This window comes from Peromyscus leucopus, chromosome 10 (genome assembly GCF_004664715.2).
Source record: "Peromyscus leucopus breed LL Stock chromosome 10, UCI_PerLeu_2.1, whole genome shotgun sequence".
Taxonomy (NCBI): Eukaryota; Metazoa; Chordata; class Mammalia; order Rodentia; family Cricetidae; genus Peromyscus; species Peromyscus leucopus.
In genome coordinates this window covers 36,360,963-36,387,674 of record NC_051071.1, presented here as the reverse complement: position 1 = coordinate 36,387,674, position 26,712 = coordinate 36,360,963, and the positions used below count along the sequence as shown (strand labels likewise).

General features: G+C 40.4%; 1 protein-coding gene across 7 annotated transcripts in view; it reads right to left on the bottom strand.

Moving 5' to 3' along the window:
• Slit2 (slit guidance ligand 2) overlaps positions 1–20,700 on the bottom strand; it is a 336,048-nt gene extending 315,348 nt beyond the window's left edge. For all 7 annotated transcript variants that reach the window (XM_028865886.2, XM_028865890.2, XM_028865888.2 and 4 more), the window contains exons 1-4: positions 20,496–20,700; positions 17,761–17,832; positions 16,568–16,639; positions 5,117–5,188 (exon numbers count right to left, since the gene is read on the bottom strand). In XM_028865886.2, the coding sequence (XP_028721719.1) occupies positions 5,117–5,188; positions 16,568–16,639; positions 17,761–17,832; positions 20,496–20,674 (395 nt within the window). In that variant the 5' untranslated portion in view covers positions 20,675–20,700. The remainder of the gene's footprint in view (positions 1–5,116; positions 5,189–16,567; positions 16,640–17,760; positions 17,833–20,495) is intronic.
• Positions 20,701–26,712: the final 6,012 nt, after the last annotated feature.

The following is a 26,712-nucleotide window of genomic DNA, read 5'->3' as shown; positions in this document are numbered from 1 at the left end:
ATCAGAGCTGGCAGAAATTAATTCAAGAGGAATTTTTACACGGCTCCGCTGTCGTATTCTGCCTTTATGCTTGACTACAAGAATCCTAAGGAGACTCTCTTGACATCCCAAAACAAGGTTAGTTGTACATAAGTATTACATTGCCCCAAACGTAGGTATATTTTGCTTAAATTTAAAAAAAAAAAAAAAAAAGGTATCATTTTGATAATGCTGGGTCTGCTGACAGAAAACCCAAGGGAACCAAACATTTAATTAGTCAAGTTATCTCTGAAATTAAAATTGGTTTTTCATAATTCATAATGCCTTCCCAGAGTTATCACTTGCTCATTCAAGTTGCAAACTTGGAACCCAACAGAGACTTAATGCAATACATCAGTCATTGAGACCTTACAAGGGTCAAGTCTTATACTAGACCCCGGGGATATTAAATCAGTTCATAATATATTCATAATATATTCACTGAGAGTATTGACAAGCACAATTATAAAACAAAACTTAGGTTATAATTCTCAAATATAAACATAGTTTCAGTGTTCTGAATTTTTAAAAATGTATTTACAAGAGCATATTTTTTTCTTGAAACTACCTAAAATAATGAAGACTGTTGCTATGTAGTGGGAAAAAGGGGGAATAAAGACAGCTAAGTTGTGTGTTTGTTACATTAGAGAAATTATTTTGTTGCCCTAATTAAACAACAACAAAACCTGAAGTTTTCTTTCTAAAGTTTCCCTTGACTATAATTATCAGTAAATGTTTTTGACAATTTTAGGTTTTTTAAGATAAGGGTTGCCACATGACCAATCAATTTAAGCAATGAAAAATCTATTCATCTCCAGTAAAGATTCACTAGCCATAAAGAAGGTGTTTGGCTTTAATATTTGTAAATTTCAGGAAGTTTGGTGAGCTCACATTCCTGAGGAATAATTCCCACTTTGGAACCACAAACAAAACTTCTATTCAAAAATAGTGTAGTAAAGTGTGCATGAAAACACAGGTAGATAAATTTCATTGTTGTTTGTTTTCTTTGGAGTTGGGAAGATACTAGAGAAAGAAGAGTTTCTGGAAAGTACCTTGGATATAAAAACTTAGGCTAGATGTCTGGGTAAATATAGTAATACTCAAAGGACGAAACTGAAAACCACAAAACAAACATTTCCAATCAGATGCTTATTCATGGCACCATCAATAAAATTCCTCTCAAATGAGCCTGAATAAGCAGCTGCAAACTCAGATGGGAAATGGTGCATCACACACTTACTTGCAAGCTACCTTGAAGGGCAGGCTTATCTGGAAGATTTGCATATACTGTTCATTGGGTTCGGCCCATAGTGGCCAAGCTCTTCAAAATTCACCACAGTTTGTTTCAGTTAACTAGCTCCAGATTGCCCTGGGAAGAATTTTCTTCCACTCTTAGGTGGATCATAAAAATGCAAAACCCTCCAAGTCAGAGGAGCCAAGGGGAGGAAGGAATCTCCCTGTAGAAGGCAGGAAAACTGCGCTGCCTCCTGCAACCTTCACCCTATCCTCCTTTGCTTTCCCTTTACTTACACCTTCCATCTGTCAACAAGTGCTTGTCCTTTTATTACACTGTCCTGCAGTTTACACAGAGTTGGGATTATTTTACAGAGTTCTGTTAATGGACGGGATAAATGGTAATGCTATTGAAACTAGTCTCCTGCCCCAGCCAACACAGCTGTGAGTGTACTACTATTTCTGAGCAAACATCTTGACCTGAGCATGCAGTGCTCTCTCAGCCCTTCCAAAGAGAAATTGGAGCAGACAGAAAGGGAAAGCATATTTGGCCGCTAGCAGCAATCAACCGTGTCAAATCATAATTCGTATACCGTGTACCCTCCTTTTTCTTTTAGATCACATTTTTAGAGTCTGCAAAAGGCATGTGTGACTGGCATCTCATTTTCAGCCAAAAGTCAGATGATGATCATTCATTACAAAAATTCACAGAAATTTGTATAATGTCCAATGTATCAAGATAGTTTTTATATAAGCAAACAATGCTAAAAACAAATGCCAGCTTATAAACTATACGTTAAACTGGTTGTCTTACTTGACTGGCAATATATAGTAAAACTATATTAAATAAAGTAGACATTGAGTAAAAATAAGAAATGGATATATAAATTAGCATCATTTATGAAAAAATTAATTCTACAAGTACTTCCTGCCTGTGATTTACATGTGCACGGCTCTACTCTGTCATTCAGCCAGGTGCAAATGGATATTTTTTTTAATATACATATGCAGCAACTAGTCAATTATCTTCTTGATGCTAATATTCCTCTCCTGTTATTTGTCAGAATTCCTATGTCCCTTTCTCACTCATCCTTCTCATACAATGGTACATTTTGAAGAAGCATTTCCACGGGTACCTATGAATGTGGATATGAACACATTTTTTTCCGTCTACTACAGTATCCATTTCAGGTGAGCAACTAGTCGCCTATATCATGTGAGGTGGAAAAGCAATGCACCTACATCCTTGGCCCCCATAGATGGATCAGCCCTAGTGTAGTACCCAGACTTACAAACTTTTGCCTTTCTGCTTACTAAAGACTCTCAGTGTTGGTTCTTTCATTTCACTGGTAGTATCATTTAAAGAGTAGTCACATTTATTTCATATCTTTTCCTCTCAATAGAAATACCATAATTAACAATTCACCCACATGTATCTAATTCCTGTGAGGCACGGGATCCTCAGCTCAAATCAAAAATGTTTCTGATATGCATGTGCAAGCAATAATCACACTTCTATGACTATGGTTCCAACATTTAGGAGACTGAAGCAAGAGAAATGCCACAATTCAGGGCTAGTATATGTACACAATATGTTCTAGGTTAACCTGGGCTACAGAATGTTAGACACAGGAGAGAGAAAGGAAAGTCAGGAAGAAAGGAAAGAAGAAAAGGAGGAAGAGAGAGGAGAGGTGGAAGGAGAGACGGAGGGGTGGAAGGAGACAAAAGTAAACCTCTGTAGTTCTATTTAAAGAAAATGTCAGCCATCACACAGAGATACTCTGTCAGTACTAACTATGATGCCTTGAAGGGCTAGGTTTATCAATACTACAGTATTTGCATTTGTATTAAACTATAAATATGAATGATTAACATTTTTAGCTTCCATATTGTCAGGGGAAAAGTATTTGTGCAAAACAGACACATAAATATCCCATATGTTTTTCTAGCTGCCCCTTCCCCTTTTTAAACATGCCTTCAATTAATCAGAAAATGTCACAGGGCCTGATTCCTCTTCAGTCCACTTCTCACAGTTTTCACATGTCCCATTATATAGAAGCTTCAGAAAAGTATAAAATCTTAAAATTTAAGGGGAGATCTCTTGGTTCCACTGTGTGACATTGTCAAAGAGGTCTAAATGTCAAATGGTATAATTTGCTGCTGGGGACTTCTAAAATGCATTAAGGCTTGAAAAAACTCCTTGGGAAATCACTTCAAGTACTTCTAGAGAAAACATAAAAAACACTCCTGTTTTTCAGAGAGTGTTGAGGTTACTTGGTTACTTCTTACATTTTTCATAGTACAACTGATAACAGACACCAGTCATTCCATTTAAGTTCATTTCTGCAGTACATTAAAAAAACAAACAAACCAAAACTTCAAAGCCACTGTATGCTGTTTTGTTATGCACACTGCTAGCAAAGACACAGTCCTGCAAGATCATTGGCCATTAGCTTCAAAATCATTCCTTACAAATTTCTTCAGCCCCATGATAATTAAAACAAGGGTGATCCTATTTAAAAGCAAATCTGGCCCGTACTCCACTAACTGCAACTATTTAAATATGTTTCAATTGATATATATGTATGTATATATAATTTTATAACAGGCTGCCTCCTACCTCTTAGAAAAAATAGCCCTTAGAGATCATTTGTTAGGAAAACTTTCTTTGATTTTGAAAAATACACTTATATAGGACCCATTAAACAGCAGAGGTCACAAACAGGAGAAATGCAGCTGGGGGGTTGGGTTCTCCTAAGGGAAGTGATGTCAGGAAAGAGATGTGGAGGGTCAGCTGGGAAAAGTCTCTGTATTGGGAAATGAAGTATCAGGAAGACTGACCTCACAGATATGCTGTTTTCAGTGGGGGTGATATGAAGTTCCCCCCTCCCCCAAGACACATACACTTCTGGAATTGATAACAAAAATATTGAACTTGTAGGCTACAAAGCTTTGGCTACAAAATCAAATTCAGAAAACGGCAATGTGTTCACTTCTTCTACAAACACTTCCATATGGGACTTCCCCAACATCCAGGTGGGGCCACTCCAGGCAACTTACTCTATATATCCCAGCCGTCGATTCACAACATAAACGAACATTGATAATCATTGCTATTTATTTTTTCCAACACTTTGTAGCATATCTGCCATCTGTGCAAAAACAGGCACACAGCTGAAAAATCTAATTTTCAAAGCCTTCATAAATGTGTTTTCACTATTATGCATTAGGTCAGTGAACAAGCATTCCTAGGAGGAAAAATGGATTCCACCTAATACTCACAATGTGCTTTTTTAAAGGAACAACTTCCCTAACAGCCTATGAGATATTCTGATACAAAAACCTTGCCTTGCAGCAGTTCACATTTCTGAATTTGTAATTCTGGCTAAAGAAACACTTATGAGAGAATTTACATCTTTCAATGCCTTAGGGTAGGTACTATGCACGAACTAATTAACACTACTCCTCATGTCCCAAAAGAGTACCACAAAAGCTAACAGAAAGAACCCCAACTTTACAGGAAACACTGTCACCTTCCTTTAAGTGGAAGACCAGTAGCAATGTTCTCTTTAAGTGTTTGGTTTCTATTGAGCACTAAAGCAAACCTGTCTATCACCACATAACCAAAAACCAAGAAAAATATACAACGGCAATAATGAACAATTAAACCACAAAAAGCTACATAAACAAAGCCACTGGAACCACTGAAGATCTTCTACTTCCTTCAGAAAGCGTAAGGGCAAACTTTCAATCTAGGAATCTGTTAACACATAGATTCCAGGAAAGCGCAAGAAAACACCCCCCAATTCTATTAATAAAACACAAGGTCAACCCAAAGCAACAGTGAACACTTGTGTCTACTTACAGCCGGTAGAGCTTCGCAGTCCCGAGAAAGAGCAGCTCAGGAAACAACTGAAGGTTATTTCTGTTTAAACGCCTTTGGAGAAAACAAAGAAAAACAGAGCTTAGGTTACACAGAAAATATGCAGCAACGAGGCTGTGCTTTGGTAGCGTCATGCCTCCTCCTGCATTTCTAGAAATAATGTAATGACATTCAAGAGAATCCAAGCATCGAAAATCAAAAGGTGGTCACATCGCTTGTTACATGACACTTTAACACACTTTCCCTTGTGCTTAGATGATTACTAGAACCTAAATCCTTAACGCAAGCCCCTGCAGCATCAGACACACATGATGGGATGGGACTCCCTGACCCAGACACAACTTCAATAGAGGATAGGTAGATTATTAATACAGTAAACTGTTAAAAGAATTCATACATTTTCATAAGGTCAAGATTTTCCAACAAGGCACAGTAGACAGAAATTTTAATTTTATTACCTATTTATTTGACTGGAGATGGGGCATGAGACAGTGTCTATAAGAACTTTTCCCCATTGGTAAAATTAGAATAAAAACAACAAAGCTCAACCCTCAATCCATAGCTCTTAAGCTATCACTGAACTGAATTACTTTCTGTGTGATTATCATTTCAAATGTTGCACTGCTTTTACTTTTTAGGTGTTTTAGATATTTAGATTAAGAATCTAATTGCAAGATATTTTTAGATGTTTCAGATGCTTCTGACAGGAATCTAATTACAACTCTAACAAGACCCAAAGTACTGTTGAGCTCACAGGGAGTGTGCACACCTACTAGAGTGTGTAAGCAAATGCTAACATTGATATACTAAAGACCCAACCTTACCAGCTGTATGTAAATACTTTCATCAATTGAATAACTGCCTACCCTTCCGCTTCTCCTAAATCTAAATATGCTGACGAGTGACTAGTGGGAAATATCTATATGAATGATGTATAAGTTGCTTGCCTTCCAAGACCAATAATGTCACCCTGAGAGAGGCAGAAAGAAGTTTCAGTCTTCAAGACAGATGTTAAAGATGTCTGGACTTATTTAAAGGCTTATCAGGCAGAATTAAGAGGATGATTACTTGGTTTCCAGCAGTCAGGAATGAGACCAGTGATTGCATTTTCTAAGAAAGCAGATAATAAGGGAGTCCTTTCTCAAAGTTACCCTAAGGCAAGAAGACCTGCATTCAAAAACTCTCCATTTACAATCCCATGGATGCAAGCAGAGCTTTATGAATTTTTCTTTGTCTGAAACGGACAGTCTAAAAGCAGGGTCTGCATTTAAGAGAGCTGCAGGACAGGTGAGCAGAAGGGGTGAGGGTGGTCAGAGCTTCGGGAATCTAAACATGCTAGGAAGCTGCTCATCTACAGAGCCATGCTCAGCACTTAATAAAAACTATAGCAATAAAAATGTGTTCCAAGGTACATGAAGGGCAGAGAGGGAAATTAGTGGTGAAAGGGTGGATTTACAACAGTCTGGGCACCAATTTTTATGAATGAACCACATAATAAAGTTAAAGTGAAACAAAAAACTTTTCTTCTTCTTTTTTTTCCTTGGGCATGATTCTGAGGGGAAAGTACTTTCACCATCCATACCATCCATCATTTTCCACTTTAAATAAAACAGCTTCATTGTGACTTTGTTATGATAAATCTAAAAAAATAAAAACAACAAAAAAAAAACAAAAGAAGAAAGAAAGAAAAAAAGAAGCTCATTCACAAGCACCTAAGAGAATCATAGACATTTTGTCATAGTGATAATGACAATTTTTCCAGGCAGCAGGAGTTCTTTGGGGGATGTATGCACAAAATGCCTATCCTGATTGCTAAAATGACAGACATGGTGTGGTTTCTTAATCATATTCTAAGCACTGGATTAACAGACCTCGGCTGATTCTTCAACCCTAACAGACACGCTACTTCAAGCCTCAAAACAAGACCCTGCAAGAGGCAGCTTTCCATAGAGAGTTTTCCCTTCCCACCAGCGCTTTCTTACACCCTCTATGAAACCCCAGCTCTCCTCTGTAAACTCCATGACTCCCTTGGCTGTGTCCCCAGAGCATTTGATAAGACCCCTTTGCACTGTATTATATTGACTCATGTGCTAGTCTCTTTCCCACTGGGCTGTGAGCTCCTCAAATGTGAAGACCCGATTCTTTGTGTTCCTTCTTCTTCCTCTGGCACTTACTAGGTTAGAACTGTATTAAAAGACAAAGCAATCTCCTGTTCTCATTCAGCACTCCCCAATCTTTCCTGGCATTTAGCAGGTTCTTATTGTGTTGAATGAGAACTGACTGCTCCCTTTGCATTTTGATATAGTTCAGTGAGGACCCAGAATATTGCCTTGATATTAGGAATGCTTTGCTTTGGCATACTCCCTGAGCGACCAGCTGCTATCCAGCTAACCAAATCCCTCCCATCCAATATGCGTCAATGTACCCTAAATATGCCCTTCCTTCTTCACCCATGACACATTGTCAGCATCATCTAAAGAGAAAAGGAATTTAGTGCATTTAAATAAAGCCCAGTGCATAAGTGACTGACAGCTTTTTCTAAAGTGCTTAATATATTAGCAAAACTTCGTATATTATGAGAAAGTGGATATTTAAGCCTCTTTGTCTTTATTGTTGCAGTAATTTTCACATTTCCAATGGTTCCTAACTTATACCACACACAAAAAAAAAATATCTGATACGTATTAGGCTATGTGGATTACTTCATTCACTTGTCCCAACATCCTCACAAATGAGTAACACACCATGTGTTCTGGTAACAAATCTACAGCTCAGAAGCAGAACTAGCACAAGGCTTCAGGTGGTGTGATGCCACACATCGAGAATCACCATTGCTGCTCCTCACCAATGTTGCAAAATAACGCAATGTTGAAAGTTTCCTTGAGAAAACCAGTTTTATGTAGTCCATTTCTTAAACACCTTTAAGCTAATCAGATGAAAACAAGACACTTAACATTTAAAAAAGACATTATCTATGGGAGACTGGCAGAATGGCTCAGTGGGTGAGGTGCTTGCCAGCCAAAATTATAAGCCTGACAACCTGAGTTTCATTGCTGAAACAGGTATGAAAGCAGAAAGAGGAGCTAAAGAGATGACTTAGTGGTTATGAGTACTGGTCTTCCAAATGACCTGGATTCAATTCTCAAAACCCAATGGCAGTTCACAACTGTCTGTAACTTCAGTTCTAGGAGTTCCAATGCCCTCAGATAGATGTACACGCAGGCAAAACACCATTATATATAAATAAAAATAAATAAATCATTTTTAAAAAAGAAAAATGTGGAAGGAGAGAAACTACCCCACACAGTTGTTCTGTGGCTTCCACAAGCACACTTTAGCATACAGACCTCCTTGTAAAGGCTGGCACACACACACACACACACACACACACACACACACACGCACACACACTAATTATATTTTTTTATGAATTTAGTTATTTCTTCATGAAAGTGAATGTGTCTAAAATCATGATGTATTTTGTTTTGAACATGAGGCAAGGTAATATCACAAAAATGGCAGGCATACTAAAGGAAGAGGAAAAAAATTGAAAATTTGCTTTTCTTCCTCCATCATGGACATGGATATGTATATATAATAAGGTTAATGGAAGGAAGCCTTTTCAATAAAAGGACACCAGATTCCTTCAAATTCAATGAAATATTTAAATGTAAAAGTTCTTGTAGATGCCAGAAATTAAATCCCTAAACAGCATATTTTTTTAATCTATAATTGCTTTAAAGACTAGTAAGATACAAAACAATCACACAAAAAAAGTACTGGAGAAAAGGCAGTCCTGTTTTCTAAAGAAAACATCATAGTGACTTAAAAAGGGGAGTGTCATGATGTGAACTCTAATGTAAATGAGATGGCATTTAAAGTGATGGTCCCAGGACAGGACAACAGTGAAAGGCTATTGCATAGGATTATTGATGGGAGACCACACAAGGTACTCTGTAAAAAGCCTTAGTTGTGCCCAAGGACAGAATACAGTCACATCAGTTCTGTGTCATCACCCTGGGATACAGTCTGCCCACAGGATCCGAGGACCATTTGAGGATTCTCTGGATGATGATTCATGTTTTCAGAAAGATGTGTGTGGTGTGTTTCTCTGAGATAGCTTTTCTAAGACCAGAGATAATTAAAGTTCCTAGATCTATGCCACCTGCTGTTTCTGAGTGTGACTTTCAGATGAATAAATGATCTCAGAGCTATCAGAACACTGCAGGCCTCTGAAATGCTGATTAACCACTACCTGGATCATGAGTGAGATGCTTTTTCCTAAATTATTATCTTCCATCTGCCCCAGTGATTTATCCTTTGATGGACACTAGAGTACCTTACTTTTCTCAACTTTCATATCAGCTCAATTAATATTTTAACTCAAGATAACCTTCCATATAATTCAAAATGCAAACTTAAAACAGTTTTAACAAACTCCATGAAAAAAAATTGTGTTTCATATCTACAAATCAATGCAAATATACTTCAGTATACATACCTGGTCTGAAATTTAGTAAATGTTACCTTAAAGTGTATCATTGCTCTCCTACTCTTCATACATAAATAATCAGTGCTAAGGCTAATTATTCTCTCTTTTGACTCTTCAGGTGAAATTTCTACTTGCCCATTTAAAGCATTGTTTTTTGACATTTGTAAAGGAAATGCTTTTATCTTACATAAAACGAAAGTTTAAATTTTCATCAGTTTTATCATCTAGCTTGTTTGAAAGAGCTGACGGTTGGGGTTTTGTTGTTGTTGTTGGTTTGGTTTGGTTTGGTTTGGTTTTGTTTGGTTTGGTTTGGTTTGAGCAGCAATCTCAATGATGACTTCATCCTCTGTGCCCCATGTTAGAGAAGCCAATACTTTTTAATAAAAAATGATTTTTCTTGCTAATATCTTTCAGTTAATGTTACTCTACATGTTAAGAGAGTATATATAATACTCTTAAAAAACATAAGGAAAAGTATGCACTTTCTTCATATCTTCTGATCCCAAGAAGAAACTTAAAGTGAAAGTAACAAATATAGATGAATAAATATAATATATTTATATTTTAGGATACAAAATACCCTTAAATTCAACTTTTGAAAAAGAAGTTGTGTTAAAATCTGTAACTGCAGTTTTTTTTAAGCACAGTGTACCAACTATGTGTTCCTAGAAACTGTGTACCTTATCTCACTAATCCCAGAATTAGTAATTAGGTATTACTATCCCTATTTGAAAGGTGAGGAAACTGATGATGATATTAAAGATGATGCAAAGTAATCAAGGTTGCACATGGGTATTAAAATTCAGGGCTTTCTGAAGTCTCTCTTTTGAATGTTTCCAAATTTAGGATGGAGGAGAGTTCATACATGGCTAGACAACACCAGCATCAATACAATGGATGAGTGCTTTGCACTGGTGATCTAGCAGATGATATGACAAGGCACCACAAAGAAAGAATGGCTAGATAGTCCACACAAATACCATTATCATCACAGTCTAAAATAATGTGGCATAACTTCTGCACTAGAGCAGTCTTCCTGAATCCCAGGGTAGATGGATGCTATAAAGAGGAAAGGCAACAGATTGTGTAGAAGGCATTTTAAAATAATACTCAGCACCCATAACTTGAAGTCAGCTTTTTTGTCCCCAAGATTCCATTATTACTAATGTGCCCTGCTGTCCAGCAGATGTAACTTGTTTTGAAAATAGGACAATACATGTAAAGTCCATAAAGAAAAAAAAAAAGCTCCCCTTCTATGCAAGCTTGTGAAATGCACTCTGGAAGGCATAATTCAAGCGGAAAGGTATCCAAAAGCAATGAAAGACAGAACTAAATGGGAAAATATTTGACATTCACTGCTTCCACAAATACACTGAAACAGTGCAAACTAAACTCCTCATTTCAGGGGAAGCATAAAGGAAACAGCATCCAGCAAACAATGTCACAAAGGATGAGCCCAAAACAGATGTGGGAAAAATAAACACCCTTTGCTGCCTTGGAATTTATAAAGTAGTCCACAGTGGCAAAGTGTCTTCTCAGCACCCTTTGACTTCAGTGCCCATAAAAACACATTGCAGTGATTGTTCCTCTAAACTTGTAACAGCACCCTCTCATGAAAGCTTTCTAAGATCACAGTCAGTAGCACAATTTAAAATAGTCTATATATTGCTTAGACGTGCATCGGAATTGGGGCATTCCACAACTATCAGTCATTTAGCACATTTTTACTTTATGGGATGTGCATACTCCAGCTCTGATGTATTTCTTTAAGAAGAAAACAATGTCTACGAAGTTAGCAACAGGGATTTTTAAACTAAGGTGTAAGATACCAGAGAAGAGTCCCTTGAGATGAACTTGGATTCTTTGCCACGGAGATTAGCTAAGTGAGATTCTCCTTACAATAAGAAGTATGTATGTGTTTAGTTGCATATAAGCTTTCAGGATTAGAGGGCAGAGGGGTCCTCTGCAGCCTGGACAAACAGAGGATAAACAGTGCTATCCTTCAGACCTGTTCTACAACATTTTCTCCACTTGAACTCATGTGTTACAACCTACAACACAACTGCTGTGTGTTCCACAGCTTTTAGCCTCACAATGTGACTTGTTTAATGTCAAAAAGAAAAAAATCAGTACTGAATTACAGGAAAACACATCTTTTAAGTATTTGTTCATGAAATACAGTGTTTGCTCACATAGGACCTTTATCCCAAAGGGATCTAAATTTCTATGTTAAAAGTTGATGAGTTTTATGATTATGAATTTGGTGGAACCTTCAAAATATTTAAGTTATCAGATTTATTTCCCAGAATTCCTCCATGGCTACATCACAATATCACAGAATTATATTTTTTAAGCAAACTATCCAGTGGTAAAACCACTAGAAATAAAAATGTTACTTTAAATATGTAGAGAATAAAAGCGGGAGTATTTGAATGAAGTATTTGTCTGAAAAACAGACAGTTGCAGTATTGATGGAAGAGATGGGTATTAATAACTATCCCTATTTTGAAGAAAAGAAAACAGAAGATTTTAAAGAGGAAGTTGTGTTATAAAAATCAGACAAGAGAATTGAAATTCAGGGTCTGTGGAAGTCTCTCTTGTCCAATGTTTCTGAGTTTAGAATGGAGTTGAGTTTATATGTGGCTAGAGAAACAAACAACAACACAACTAATGAGAATTTTTCACTGTTGATCCATCAGAATATATTAAAACGGTGCCAAAATCCCGAACAGCTAGATAATTCATTCTGACCCACACCCTCTGTTTTTCTGTCTCTCTCTGTCCTACCCCCATCAGCAGAGTCTAAAACAGCATCACATAGCCCACACTCTGAAACTGTCTACCCATCCACAGTGCCTTCCTACTTCTGTAATTACTGTATGACGAGTGTTTGGCACTTGGATGTCCATACAAAGCCACAATTTCCTGTTCCTAGCTGCTGCTGCCCCATGAACATAAGCTAGACAAATATGCACTTCATTTTGGCAGTTTCAGTGTATCAAAGTTACCAATAATATTCCACTTATTAATTTAAGTAATTAATTACTTACTTACTTAATTAATTAATTAATTAATTAAGCTGCTTTCCCCATAGCAAAAGGAAGTGACATGAAAAGAAGGAAGAAACAGGGGGAAGAGAAAAGTTTTGAGATAAATAAATTAAGAAAATTTTCAAAATGAGAGGAGTTGATTTTAACAGTAGAATGCTGAAGTCCCCACAAACAGCCATAAAAAGCAAAGAGCAGAACTCAATGCCTACAGCATGACCGTAGCTGTGAATAGATAGCCAGTGAGCAGCACAGGTCTCAGCAACATGTGGAATTTCTGTGTTGGAAAAGGAAAGAAAAAGAGGGAGAGAGGGAGGGAGGAAGAGAGAAAGAGACAGAGACAGACAGAAAGAAAGAAAGAAAGAAAGAAAGAAAGAAAGAAAGAAAGAAAGAAAGAAAGAAAGAGAGGAAGGAAGGAAGGAAGGAAGGAAGAAAGAAAGAAAGAAAGAAAGAAAGAAAGAAAGAAAGAAAACTAAGACATTATATACCTTGAATTAACAACTTTTAAAATAAGTGTTCTGTGAAGTATAAGAAAATGCATACTTCAAGTATCCCAACTTCCTGCTGTAACTTACTTGTATGTACTTTGATGTTTGCTTAATTGATTTTGATTGGATCAGCTGGTAAAATGACTTCATTATATTCCTCTATAACTTTCTTATCAAACAATAGGAAGCTGCTGTATTGCAGTGTGCATGATGAGTATTCTCCATGACCCCCACCCCAGATAAATAATACTATTGACAAAACAAAGCATTCCAGACACTCACCCTGGCATGGCACATGTCAGCCCTGGGAGTATGGCAGCAACTGTCCCAACATGTGCTCATGGGGGGCAAGTTCCATTAAAACCTCTCCCATTTACAGTGATCCATAACCACCTGCTGATGACATCTTCATCATCAGATGCTGCTTCCCCCATAGCAAAAGGAAGTGACGTGAAAGGAAGGAAGAAACAGGGGGAAGAGAAAAGTTTTGAGAAGAAGGTAAGAAAGTAAAGGAAGAAGGACAGGAGGAAGGAAGAAGGAGGGAGCAAGGGGGAAGGAAGGGCATCTTAACATTTTGACTGACACCTTTTTATAAACAACATCTATTTAATAAGTGAAGAATATCTTTATATTGCACTGATAGTGCTTTGATTTACAAGTATGCCTTTCTAATCGCATAGCATGAAATTTAAGTTAAAATGATCTTATTTATTTTTTTTTTTACAAATTTAAAACCAAATGCAAAAAAGATGTATATGGTATTTACTATTTTCAGATCTGTCTTCTCCTCATCCAGTTAAAACTTCACCAACATTATGCAAAATACCTATCCCTGAAGTTTTCACAAAATACCTTCACACTGGCAAATGCTTTTATTGTTATCATTTTAAAATGAAAACAACTCGGAACCATAACTTGTAAGTGTATAAAGATGATGTTTTTTATTCTGTTTTGTTTTACATACAAAGAAAAAACACTCATGCTTTACTTCATGAATGGCTGTTACAACATAAACTATTTCTAATGCATCTTTTCACAATTTGGAGTTCATTTTGCAATTCTGCATCCAATTTATTAACAAACATGTAGATTATACAATCCAGTGTTTAACATTAATCCATTGATTATTTTCTGTTTCTTACATTGTCCCTTGAAATTTTGTGAGAAAACAATTTGTGTGACAATAATAATGACTCTATATAAAATAAAAATAAATGCTATAAGCCATAATAATTGGAATAGGAAACTCACAAACTAAGGTGGGGTTTTTGTATTTTTATTTCTTAAAAAATAAACTGAAGGAAATTTAAAATAGTCTTTTTCCCAATAATTTTGAATGCCTTCCTTAGCAAAACTTCCTTGGCATTTAATATATTTAAAAATAAATATTTGAAAAGTGTATCCACAATGTTCCTAAGAAATGGCTTAGAATTCCAGAGTCCCAAGGAGATGAATTGGCTGTCAGATAACAAAGCGCTTCCATCTGATGGACTTGGCAGTTGTAAACAAATGGAATTTTCTCAGCTTTTCCTCACAAATATGAAATATTTGCTCTCAGCCAACAGCTGGGGTGATTTAAAGAAGTCTTGCATATATATTAGTTTTCATTCAAAATTACAAGCCCTCCTCCCACCCTGCAACATCTGACTTAGTCTTTGTAGAACAGAAAAATTGTTCTGAGATGAAGTGACGTTCTCAGGGGAATTAAAAGTCAAAAAATAGTATCCACTTACAACTCTAATCAAATTTCAGATTATATGGCATCTGTAGGATTTTTTAGGAAGAGCTAATTTATTTCAGATGAGAGTTCACATGAAATTCTGAGGTGGCCTTAAAAAATAAGAAAAAGTGTGCATTGCTGGTATGTTCCTAAAGATTTAAAATTACAATACAAGTGAACATGAGCTGGAGAAAACATTAGAGAATCCTGTGATTTAAATGAATTTTAGAACCATAATATGACTAGATGACACTCTTCACAAAACTGCTAGTGTTCCAATGAACATTTATATATCTATTCATCTAAATTTTATCAATACATTGAAACCATATGTGGTTTAAAATATCTTTGAGAGTTTCTCACTAGGTATATCAGCTATGGACAAACATCTAGGAAGTAGCTGAAGAATAAGTGCTTTCAGAGTACTTTTAAATATTCAACATAGGTTACGAACATAAGAACTTGGGTGTGGATTCCATTAAATATTTATCTTGATTTCACTCCCTCAGAAAATATCTCAGTGTACCTAAATCAATTTATATATTATTCCACAGTTACAGTGTAATGGACAGATTTTTATAGTAAAATAATGTAGACATGATGATGCTTTGCTTGAGGCAATAAAAACATAGGCTGAATAGCCATGAATGTATCACAAAATTACAGGCCAATTTTCCACTTCTAAACAATGACAGAATTAACCTTTGCTCTTGGGCCCAGTGAATCTGAACACACGCTATGCCAAGAATTAAGATATTTAGACAGAAGTATAAATTTTATTTTTGCCACAGTGACTATTAAGGCAGGCATGGAAACTTATTAAAATAATTATTAGTGCTTTTACTACAGATTTTGCCTGCCCTAAAAATGAAAACATATTGAACTTGAATAATCAAGACACATGAAATCTGTAAATCATATTTTATATTACAGAGTCTATAATTTCTCTGACTTCAGATATAAATTTTGTCTATTATACATACATATAATGTGAATAATATGTATTCTGTAAACACAATAACAGTTAAGTAACACTTATATCTATAAAATTTTTGCATCTAAATATTTTTTAAAGTGCAAAATCTACACTTAAACTTCATGGAAAAAAATGCCAGTCATCCCTATCTTAATAATCTGCAGCTTATCTTTCCCAGTCATATCATTTTAGAAGCTACTAGAAAACAATTAAATAGAATTAGGAGTAGCAGTTATTATCAATGTTCACTGTAAGTATTAAATATCAAAAAATGTAAATCATCCATAAAAACCCTTTTTAAATGTCCTAAAGCATCAACAACAGTGAACACAGCAACAACATGGATGTTTACAAGATTCTTAGCCAAGCCTCTCTTTCTATAAAGTACCATGAATGCAAATAAAATTTCCAACCATTCTTTCTGCATAAACCACAGATAACAGATATGAACACATGTACCTATTTTAGTGCCAAAACAATGATTATGAAGGAAATAAGTATCTGAGGAAAGCCGTGAACTTTTTTGCTTTAATACAAGTTCATGTTCTTTACCCAGGGATTTTCGCTTTGACGTTGGAAAACTCTTATTTGTGCCCTCTCTTCTTAAACGTTAAAAGCTAAGCCATGAAACTGAAGACATAATCCTTGAAACTCAAGTGGTTTTAAACATACAGACATGCTGTCATAGGTTTGGAACTGAAAAGACTTACAATCTCTCCAGCTCCTTAAGGTCCTGGAATGCTCCCCTCTCGATGGTGCTGATCTTGTTCTCCATGAGCTGACTGCAATGCAAAATAGAACAGGCTTCTTAATGTTGCCCTCTGAGGAGGCTGCGACCCAGCAGCCAAAAACCGACAGACTCTCTCGCACTTTTCCATTTTATTTTGCTCTGTATTGAGTCACTAGCAAATGTGAGAGAACCCAGAGAGGGGAAGCAGCTTCCATACCACAGGAGTTTATTTTTAAAAATTACTAAAGAAGTTTCTCACACAAGTTACTAATAAAAAGTAAAATCTACACCTTAAACTCCAATGTAAGTCGATAATGGAAACTATCCTTTGAGAGCTTTTTTTCTTCTACTGATTTCACCGGTGTCCCTAACTAAGGAATTTAGTAGCTCAGCACATGCATGGTTTAATTCTGACTTGTGGATGCACATCACCAATTGGCACATGTCATAAGGACCAAAATAAGCCCTTAAAAGGTAGCGTGGTATGCATAGTAGTCAAAAATATATGGCCACTGGGTGTAAATACTTACAAACCTGTGGGGTAGTACGAATTTACATTATATTGACTCAACTAAGGGTTAACTCACAGCTAATTTGAACCACTAATTAGTGCATTAATCATATCAAGACAATTAATATCAGTAACAGAATCGCAAAGTAAGGAATACAACCCCAAATGAGAGCAATATACTTGATACTTAAACACCCCACAAAACCTGCTGAAAAGATGGTTGCATGATTTTAATGTTCAGGTTTTTCTCTACTTTTTCTTAGCAAAAGAGAAATCTGGATACTTTTACTTCAGTAAGAAGAAAAAGCAGTCTACTGAAACCCTCTATGTCCTCAAAGTATCAGATTTCTTCCATCATGTACTTGTATTGAGAAAACAGTGATTCTACATTTCTGTGTATAATGCCCGTAGAGTAGAGATCTGAAGTCCTTTCTACTGTTACCCCCATCATACATCCACTCTCAAAGGCACAAGTTTCACTAAAAGTTATACAATGGAAAACAAAAAGAAATACAAGATGACCTTAAGTTGTTGTTTTATTTTATTTTTTTAATGTTCCTGTCTTCAGGAAAGTTTTAAAATCTCCGAACATTTAGTGATTATAACTAAGTAAGCCATCTTAAAAACAAAACTCTCAGGACTCTGAGGGAGAAGACACTTACAGAACTCTGAGGTGCCTGAGACCAGCAAAATCTGTCTTCGTGATCCTTGTGATGTTATTTCCGTTCAGATCCCTAAGAGACAACCAAGAAAAATTGAAGTTCCTTTTGATTTGTATCATATTTGGTCAAACAAAGTAAAACTTAAAGCATGTTGGCGATTTATGGAAAAAAAAAAAACCTTAATTCAATTAGTGTGGCTTAAAAAGTAAGCAGGAGAGCAAAGGGAAGAAGCCTTTGAAATAATAGTTTATAAATGTCTCATGTTTACGGAATTTTTGCTGACATATGACAAGAAAATGAAGTGATGATGTCATCACTAGCCCTGGCTTTTGTTGTGTGTTTGTGGCCTGTATGTGTGAGTGCCTTCTATTTGGGTTTCCCAAAGAATGTGGGTATTTATTTACTGAGGCATTCTGCAGTTTGGCTTTTATTTTTAGCACAGACCCCAAGAATTTTCTTTCAGGAAGATTAATGAAAGAAGAAAAAAATGTCTCATACTATTCTGAGAGAGATTTTTAAAATTAGAACACTTTGAGGTAGCATTGTCGCCCAAATTCCTGAGGCAAAGAAAAGTGTGTGTCAGGGAGAGTGCGGCACCTCAAAGACCTTCACCTCCCCACCATTCCCAGTCCCTGGGGAAGCTGAACTCTTTATTGCGTCCCCAGTCCCCCCACTGTGACTGTGGTTTAAACCACAAGTGGGAACAATAACGGAAGTAGGATTTGGCCTTGACGCACGTTTGATCCATTTCAGCACCACTTTTTCTTCAGTCACAACCTTCTTTTCTGGTCAACAACTAAATTTGCATAGTCTCATTCATTCACAATAAAACTAGCCTTTGGGAGGTTTCACTGTGTCCCTTTCTGGAAGTTCTCTTACTTTGGACTTTCAGACTTCCTGCTAAAATCTGTATTTAAAGTGTTTACTTGGCTAACGATAGAATTTTATAAACAAGCACTGAGTATGTGGTTTCCTGAAAACTCCACAAATCTCTCCTAAGAATTTTTTTTTCTCAACCACTAGGTACTCCACTGCCATTTCTGGAAACCCAGTGCTTTGACAAGTTAGTGTTTACACTGTTCTGAAGGGCGTGGAATGACAGAACTAAATTAGCCTTTCTCATCTTCTCTAGCCCCCTCCCCCTTCTCCCCAATCAACCGCTTGGAACTGTCTCTAAAGTTGTGGGAGTCCTTCGAGGGCTATTTGTTATCTCCTCCCGCGATCCCGACCCCAACAGCACACAAACGTGCAGGATCACATCCTGATGAGATACCCGCACGGGGAAAGGCTCAACTAGCTGGGCACCAAGGGATTAGAGAAATAATCAAGGGGGAGCCCCATTGGAGCTGGGGTTTGGCAAACCTTTCGGGAAAGAAGAAAGTCCTAGACTTAGGCCCTCAAACTGGGGGGAGGGGGGCGGGGGGGGAATCAAGAGGAGGGCAACTGTTGGCCCTGATGACTTTGAGCACAGAAGTCCTGTCCTAGGGTCTCCCCTTAGGGCAGCTTAATGCAGCCTTAGCAAAGAACCGGAGTCTCTGCGCAATCACCACTACACACCGGCCCAAGACACACCAGCCCAGGCCACCGGCGCCTGCCTGACCCATGCGCAACCGGGAGAGCCTGGCGCATCCCGGGCTCGTGGCAGAGGGCTCCGCTTCACAAAGAGAGTGGCTTCCGCGCTTCGCTTCCCTAACTCGGGAAGTGTCCCACCAGGAGCGCGTGGGCAGTCATCCCTGGATCTGCGTTTATTTCTTCATTAAAGACTGGCGCAGACAGGGAGGCGGGGATGTCTGCGGGCGGCAGAGCGCGAAGAGGGGTAGGCAGAGCAGCTGCCACCACGTGAAGGAGCTCTCAGACTGCCAGCAAGGTGCCCGAGGGCACACAGCCGCAGCGGGGAGGGCTGGAGGGAGCAGCCCAGGGCCACGGGGTCACCAAAGCAGTTGGACCCGGCCCAGTGGGTTCCAGACAGAGGAGCAATGCTAACTTTACTTAAGCCCTGGGACGAGGTCCTAGCTCAAGTCTCCCAAATGGATTCCCTTAAGGACGTTACTGTTGCCGCCTCCTCCCGGAAAATGAGAGGGGCTTTAGAGAGTCGTGGCAGGGAGATGATGCGTGTTGCTACTGAGCCTACTCTTGTCTTGGGACACTTATCCTTCACAAACTATGAAAAGATCCCCAGGACACCCTAAGACTCCACGCCCCCCCCCCCGTATTTAGAAGGGTACACAAAGCCTGGGAGAGAAAGCTTCTCTCTTTTGAGCAGCCTGCCACCTCCCTTTGCCCCAGTCTGAAGCAACAAGGTCCTCAGATAACCCATGTTTGCAACACTGCAAGGTGACTCGTTTTGCAGAGTCTGGGAAACACAGTCACACCTCCCTTGCCCCGGGCATCCTTGAATTCTAGTCCCAGGCGCCTCACTCTCCAGCCAGAAAGAACTGGCCCACAGTCCACAGGCAGTTGCAAGTGGCAAAGGGGAAGGGCGGGAGGGGGGGGGGAGGACACGTAGCTGCCAGCGATCCGCCCTTCCTTGGCAAAGGCTCCTCCCAGTTAAGTGCCCGCCAATCTTTCACCTTTCAGAGGGCCCACCCCCGGGATGTGCTTGCTGGAGAGCCTCTGAGAGCTGCCCCAGGAACCGGTTTCTATCGCACGTGGACTTTCCAGGCTGGACGCTTAGGGATATGCTACCTCGATGGGGAGTGAAGGAGAATCGGGGAGGGCGAAGCGCCCGTACTCACAGTCTCTCGGTGTTGCGGGGGATATTCCTGGGCACGCTGCGCAGTGCCAGCCCATGACAGTCCACCGTGCTGCCTGAACAGGAGCACTGGGCCGGGCACGCCTGCGGCGCTACCTTGTTCAAAATCGACAACACTAACCCCAGCGACAGGGACAGTGTTTGCCAGCCAATGCTGCTCATCTTCCCCAGCGGGCTCTTTGCTTCGAGGGACTTCTCTTTAGCTCTCTGTTGTGTGAGAACTGGGCAGTGTCCAAGGCCCGGTGCCTGACGCTGGGCACACACAGTAATATGGAACAGTAATATAAGGCAGTAGAGCTGGCAGAAGCACACGCCTTTCCCCTGCTTTCCACGCTTTTCGAGCAGAGCAGAAGATCCGTGGGCAACTTCAGATCCTGAATATCAGTAGACCCAGATCAGACTGCGAGGAGACCCCAAGCAGCTGTGAGGACGGAGCGCGTCTTCAACTTGGCGGTAAAAAAAAAAAAAAAAAAGCTCCTACTCGAAATGACCGCAAAGATGCAGGGGCTGGTTGCTTGAGGACAAGCGAGGGCTTCTGACCCCAGGGACCCTCTAGCAAATCCGATTCCAGTTGGAAGAGTACAAGGCTGAGGAGGGGGCTTCAATAGTAATGGTGGCCCTGATCAAATTGGGCTCCCGAAAGCTAAAAGGCGAAAGGGCCTGGCAGGTCCAAAGCAGAGCCCTCGGAGATACTGGGCATGGCGCGCGCGCGGGGGCGCACCGGGTGTTCACGCAGCTCTGGGGGCGCCGGGCGGCGCTGCGGGGCGCAGGGCTCAGCTCACAGGGCCTCTTCACTCCTGCGGCACAGCAGCAGCCCCAACCCGTCTTCGCCGCCTCCCGACAGCCAAGGATGTCTTGCACACACACATGCACTTCACTGGAGGATATCTAGGCAATCCCGCCTCCCTCCTGGCGTCCTTGGCGACGCTCTGCACCAGGGCCTGCCCCTGAGGTCACACAGAGAGACAAAAGGGTCGGACCGCTGCAGCCCTGCAGAAATATCCACTAGTCCGCACCTCTGCAAAAAAAAAAAATCCAGGAAGCCAAGTTTAGTAGGAGAGCGAGAGCTCCTAGGAAGATTGAGTGGGAACTGGCTGGAGCAAGACTCGTCGACAGGCAAGCCAGGAGAAGCAAAGCAAAGGCTAGGTGCCCGCGCTCCCAGTTCCGCTAGTATGCCCTGGTGGGTATACTAGGTGATAGGCGGGAGAATGGGATCTGCTACCCAGGTAGATCACAGGCGACAGCCGACTGGCGATCGGGTGTCCGCGCTCTTGTCAGCACCTCTGGTCTCCGGGAGACGCCGCAGCTCCACCGCACACACCTGACGGCACAGGTAGAAGAAACAGCAGCGTTGTCCTGAGGTGCGCAGCCTCTCAGCCACCCGCCAGGCAGCCCCTGCAAGTGGGTCCTCAACCTCAAAGTGCAGGAAGTTTCCCCAGGCGTTGGATCCGGTCTCCCACTGTCACGGGAGGAGTCCAAGCGCGGACGCTGAGATGCTGCTTTGGCCCCGGACGCTGCACCTGACTCGGCGACCGCAGTCCAGGCAGCGCTTAGCTTCTAGCCCCTTCCCCTCTCTAGGAAGCTTTCGGCGCCTGCAGCTCCCGGGAGGAAGGTGGGGGGGAGAGAGAAGGCGGAGACAGAGAGCAGGGACTGGCGCTCCGGAGCCCCAGGCAAGTGTCTAAACAATAGGACGGACGCGGCTGCCTAAGTCTCGCCGGGCTGCTGGAAGGTGGGTTGTTGTTGTAACTGGAGTTGTCCGCTTTGGCTGCTGGGCGCTGAGCGCAGCCGAACAAAAAGACCCCAGCCCGGGCCTCTGGAGTCGCCTGTGGGCCCCCGGGACGTTCCCCTTCCTCCTCAGTACTCCCGCAGCCCCAGGAAAGCTCGGCAGCTCTGGCCTGCGCCCCGAAGCCTGGGCGCTCCCATCCCTCGCCGCCGCCGCCGCCTCCTCCTCCTTTTTTTAACCACCGTCTGCGGCAGCCACAGCCGCCGCCTCCTCCAACCTCCGCCGTCCAGGCGCTCCGCAGATAAATAAACCCAAGTCCGAAGTTAACGCGGTGGCCGGCCTTTATATAGCAGCGGGAAGCACCCACCCTTGGCTCCGCCCCCGCGAGCCCCGCCCCGCCCCCTGGACGCGCGCGGAAAGCCCGCACCTCGCCCGCCGGGGAGAGAGAGGTGAGGCCCAGGCTGCTAGCGCCCGGAGAAGGCGGCGACGGCGCGCGTTCCCCGGCGTCCCCTGATCGAGCCCAGACTCCCTGGCTGGGGCAAAGTTTGCCACTAGAAGGAGGCTCCGGGGTCCCCGCCCCGCAACTCCTTGGCACCAGAGGTGACCCGAGCCCCGCCGAGACCGAGGTTCCCAGGAAGAGAATGGCGAGAGGGGCCGCTTTGAACGCAGCTCGTAAATAAATGGAGCCGGCAGCGCCTATGCCGCAGCCCTTTGAGGCGCGATCCTAAAGGGGATCGCTCTTGGGTTTGCCACGCTGCGAGAGAGAGACAGCGAGATTATGATTTTAAATTAAAGCAACAACAAAAAAAATCCTACTGAAATAGATCTGCCTGCGCGGGTGCACATACATTCTCTCTCTTTCCCTCCCTCCCTCCCTCCCTCTCTCTTCCTCCCTCCCTCCCTCCCTTCCTCCCTCCTTCCTTCTCTCTTCTCTCTCTCTCTGTCTCTTAACACACTATCTCTCTCTTTCTCTCTCTCTCTCTCATACACACACACACACACACACACACACACAAACACGTACATTGTGGGAAGCTTAAAAGTTCAGAGTTTTAGCAAGTTGCAAATATTTTCCAACTTTCCTGCTAGCCTTCCTAGCCACCCTCTTCCGTTAACCCTTTCTTTACAGTCACTTACTGGAAAACACCACACCAAGGTGGTAGTTTTTATATGCAAACCTACAGCTCCAAGGGTTTGAACGTGTCCCTGTGGTAAAGGAAAGGTGAAATGAATCCTAGCAACACCCATTATGCTGAAAGGTTCCTCTTATTTCGGTGCGTTTCTGGATTACCACCCCCCACATCCCCCACCCCCACCCCGCGCATAAGCACACTGTTTGGAAAGTTAAATTTCCTGATTTCTTCTTGTCTCTTCAGTGTGATGTCTGGCAAGGGCCACCATCCCCCGCTCTCTCAGCAGAAACCAATGCCTCTATAGGTTTGAGATAACATCTGAATGAGTCAGCCTCTTCACTTAATTTTTAAATTCTTCATCCTCCTTCCCTCTAGTCACAGTCCACTTTGGAAGTCTTTCTGGGGGGAAATTTGTGCAAGCCCCTATTATAAAGCCGTTTGTGTAGTAAATTATCATTTGTGTTATGTCTGCTACCTCCTGACTACAAAGTCTGCCCTGTTCACTTTAGCATTTTTGGTATTTAACAATTTCCCTGTCACTTAGTAGGTTCCCTGATAAGTATTTTAATTCAAGAATATGAAACCTGAAATCTCTCCAACATTTTTACTTTGGCCTGTTTAAAATTTTCAGGATATCTTTTTCAGGTCATTTTTGCCTGCACTGAGATCCAAAAACTCTTGGGAGGATATTTTCAAAAACAAGGTGTCCCCTCATAAACTAAATTGGAACTCTTGGGATTATTCATTTGAATGTCATTTATTTGTATGGTGCCATTCTTTTAAAGGCTTCAGAACATTTGACATCCATGAATTCATTTGTCCTTCTAGATTTTAGCTTAAAGGTCTGTTACATAACCTCCTTGAGGAGAAAAGAAACGCCATAGTCACATTTCCTTATGACTTGAGACATAGAACACATGTCAGTTGCAAAAGAAATTGTCACTGAAGAAAGATTCCAACCCCCAGTGAACTTTCTTCATAATAATAAATTATGTGGTTGAGGCATGCTTTCAGATACACTAATTTATTGACTGTCACAACTTTGACACTGCATTGGTAGAAAGATAAATTTTGTGCAAATTTATCCACCATACGTGATTCATTGTTCTATGTGCATTTTAATTACAAGAATATTATCTGCATTCAAAATATTATCACTGGAATTAGATGCAACAACATGAATTCAGGTTTGATTCTCTCCCCCTCCCCCTGGCCCCTGGCTTGCTTTTCATTCTGCATAAAACCTAGAGTAGGTTGAATAACATTCACACAGAAATGTGCCTATGGAAACATTTTAATTAAATGAAAATTTATATAAGAAGATGTTGCCCATGAATTTCATCAAGAAAATGGGTTGTAAGTAATTAAAATTAGTCCCAAAGATGTTTGGGACTGGTGAATGTTTTTGTGTTATCAACTACTTTCAGTTAAGAAAAAAACATGAGGGACAAAGTTCCTCATTTTTTAAAAACATTACCACATTCTTTTTACAGTACTCCTTCAGGATGTTTGTTAAAGGCCTTACATGCATCCCTAACATTAACTTTCAAGGCTCAGTTCTTCCTAGGTTTTGTTGCTCCCCAATGAGTTGTGAGTTTCTCTTTGATTGTTGAAGCCAGCCTCAAGAAAGCCAGCCCTCTGTGGTGCCTCTTGTCACCACACGAGGTCTCCATAAATCCTGACCTGGATTAAGTAAGTGGAATCCACTACAGTCAGCATGCCTGTTCCTATTATTTTAAGAGGAAATCCCATTGGTGGAGGATTGTAGGGATAATTTAGATACTTAAAAACAAAAAACATACAGTCAAAAAATGCAGTGTAAGATCAAAGCTTTGTGACATCATGGCATATGGGAAAGGGGAGTAAGGAAAGAAAATTGTTAGAAAAAGAGGTAAATGCTAGTTAGACTTCTGCTATCTTTTAACAAAAGTAAACAGTATTAATTGAGTTGACCAACTCTGTAAAACTCTATAGAACCATTCTTTGATTTTTAACTGGTTTCACACTACTATTTTCTATTGCTGTAAATTGTGCATAATTTTCTTCCAGTATTTTTATTGGAAATGTGAATATGAAACACAAATACTACATAGACTATGACTGGACTAAAGTTTGTCTCATGCTCACTCACTGCCAAGCTACTTGATGGAGTATGGCTATGTCCATTTGCTGTTTTCCTCTCTTGCTCCAAGATGATGCTTTTTCAGTGAGGGCAGAGTGCATTGAATGTTGAGCGGTGGCTAGGACCTGAATTCTCTATCTCCAGCCTCAACTGCTTCTCTTTCACCCAAATACGTATCCCCTGAAACTCTAAGGTATAAGGAATGTCTAATGCTTTGAGAAAGAAAACCATCCAAAATGAACTGTTTCTCTCTCTCTCTCTCTCTCTCTCTCTCTCTCTCTCTCTCTCTCTCTCTCTCTCTCTCTCTCTCTCTCTCAACTAACTAACTCTATGGTCCTCTGAGAATGTGGTAGAAAGCTCTGGTTTAAAGCATTCCAGCCACCTTGAAAACTACCCTGTTTACCACAAGAGCTTCTGCTTGGAGATGGTTCTAAACATCAACATCGGTGGTTCTCAGAACATGGTCCTCTAATAAGCAGCCTTATAATCTCCAGGAGTAGTTGTATTTGCGAATTGAAAAAGTCAGTACAGAGACTCAGAATCAAAAACTTGGAGGTGGCAGAGCAGAAGCCTGTGTACTAACAAGCCCTAAAACTGATTTTGATGCTTGCTAACATTAGAGAATCTCTGATCTAGAGCTGTGCACTACGGTATCTGGATCATCTAAGCATGGAATGGAAAAGAAGCAAGAGTGATAGCTCCTGCTAAATGGCCTTCAATCTCATCTCCAGGGGTTGACAGGTGCACATCCCTGTTCACCTCTAGAGGGCACCAAAATATTTTCCTCTCCAGCCCCACAGAAACCACAGGCTCAAGTTTCATTTCATTTTCTAAGGACATGGCTTTTAGATTTCGAAAGACCTTGTTAGCAACCTTCCTTAATTTTGATGTCTCAACTAATTAGCTACATTATATTTATATATTTATCCTGTTTATTGATACCTATCACAAGAATAGTGGTCTCTAATTTTCTTGAGAAGATTACGATAATACCTACCAAACAACATGGGCTTCTTGCAGTTGAGTACTTATTAAATAAATGTTCATGTCATAATTCTGTTATCCTATTAATATTAATACAGAAATATTTATATTAGTAGAATAGATATCTACTCCCATGGGCAAGTTTTATAATTTTGTAGTTTGGGAAGGTTTTTTTGTTTTGTTTTGTTTTGTTTTTCGAGACAGCGTTTCTCTGTGTAGCTTTGCGCCTGTCCCGGAT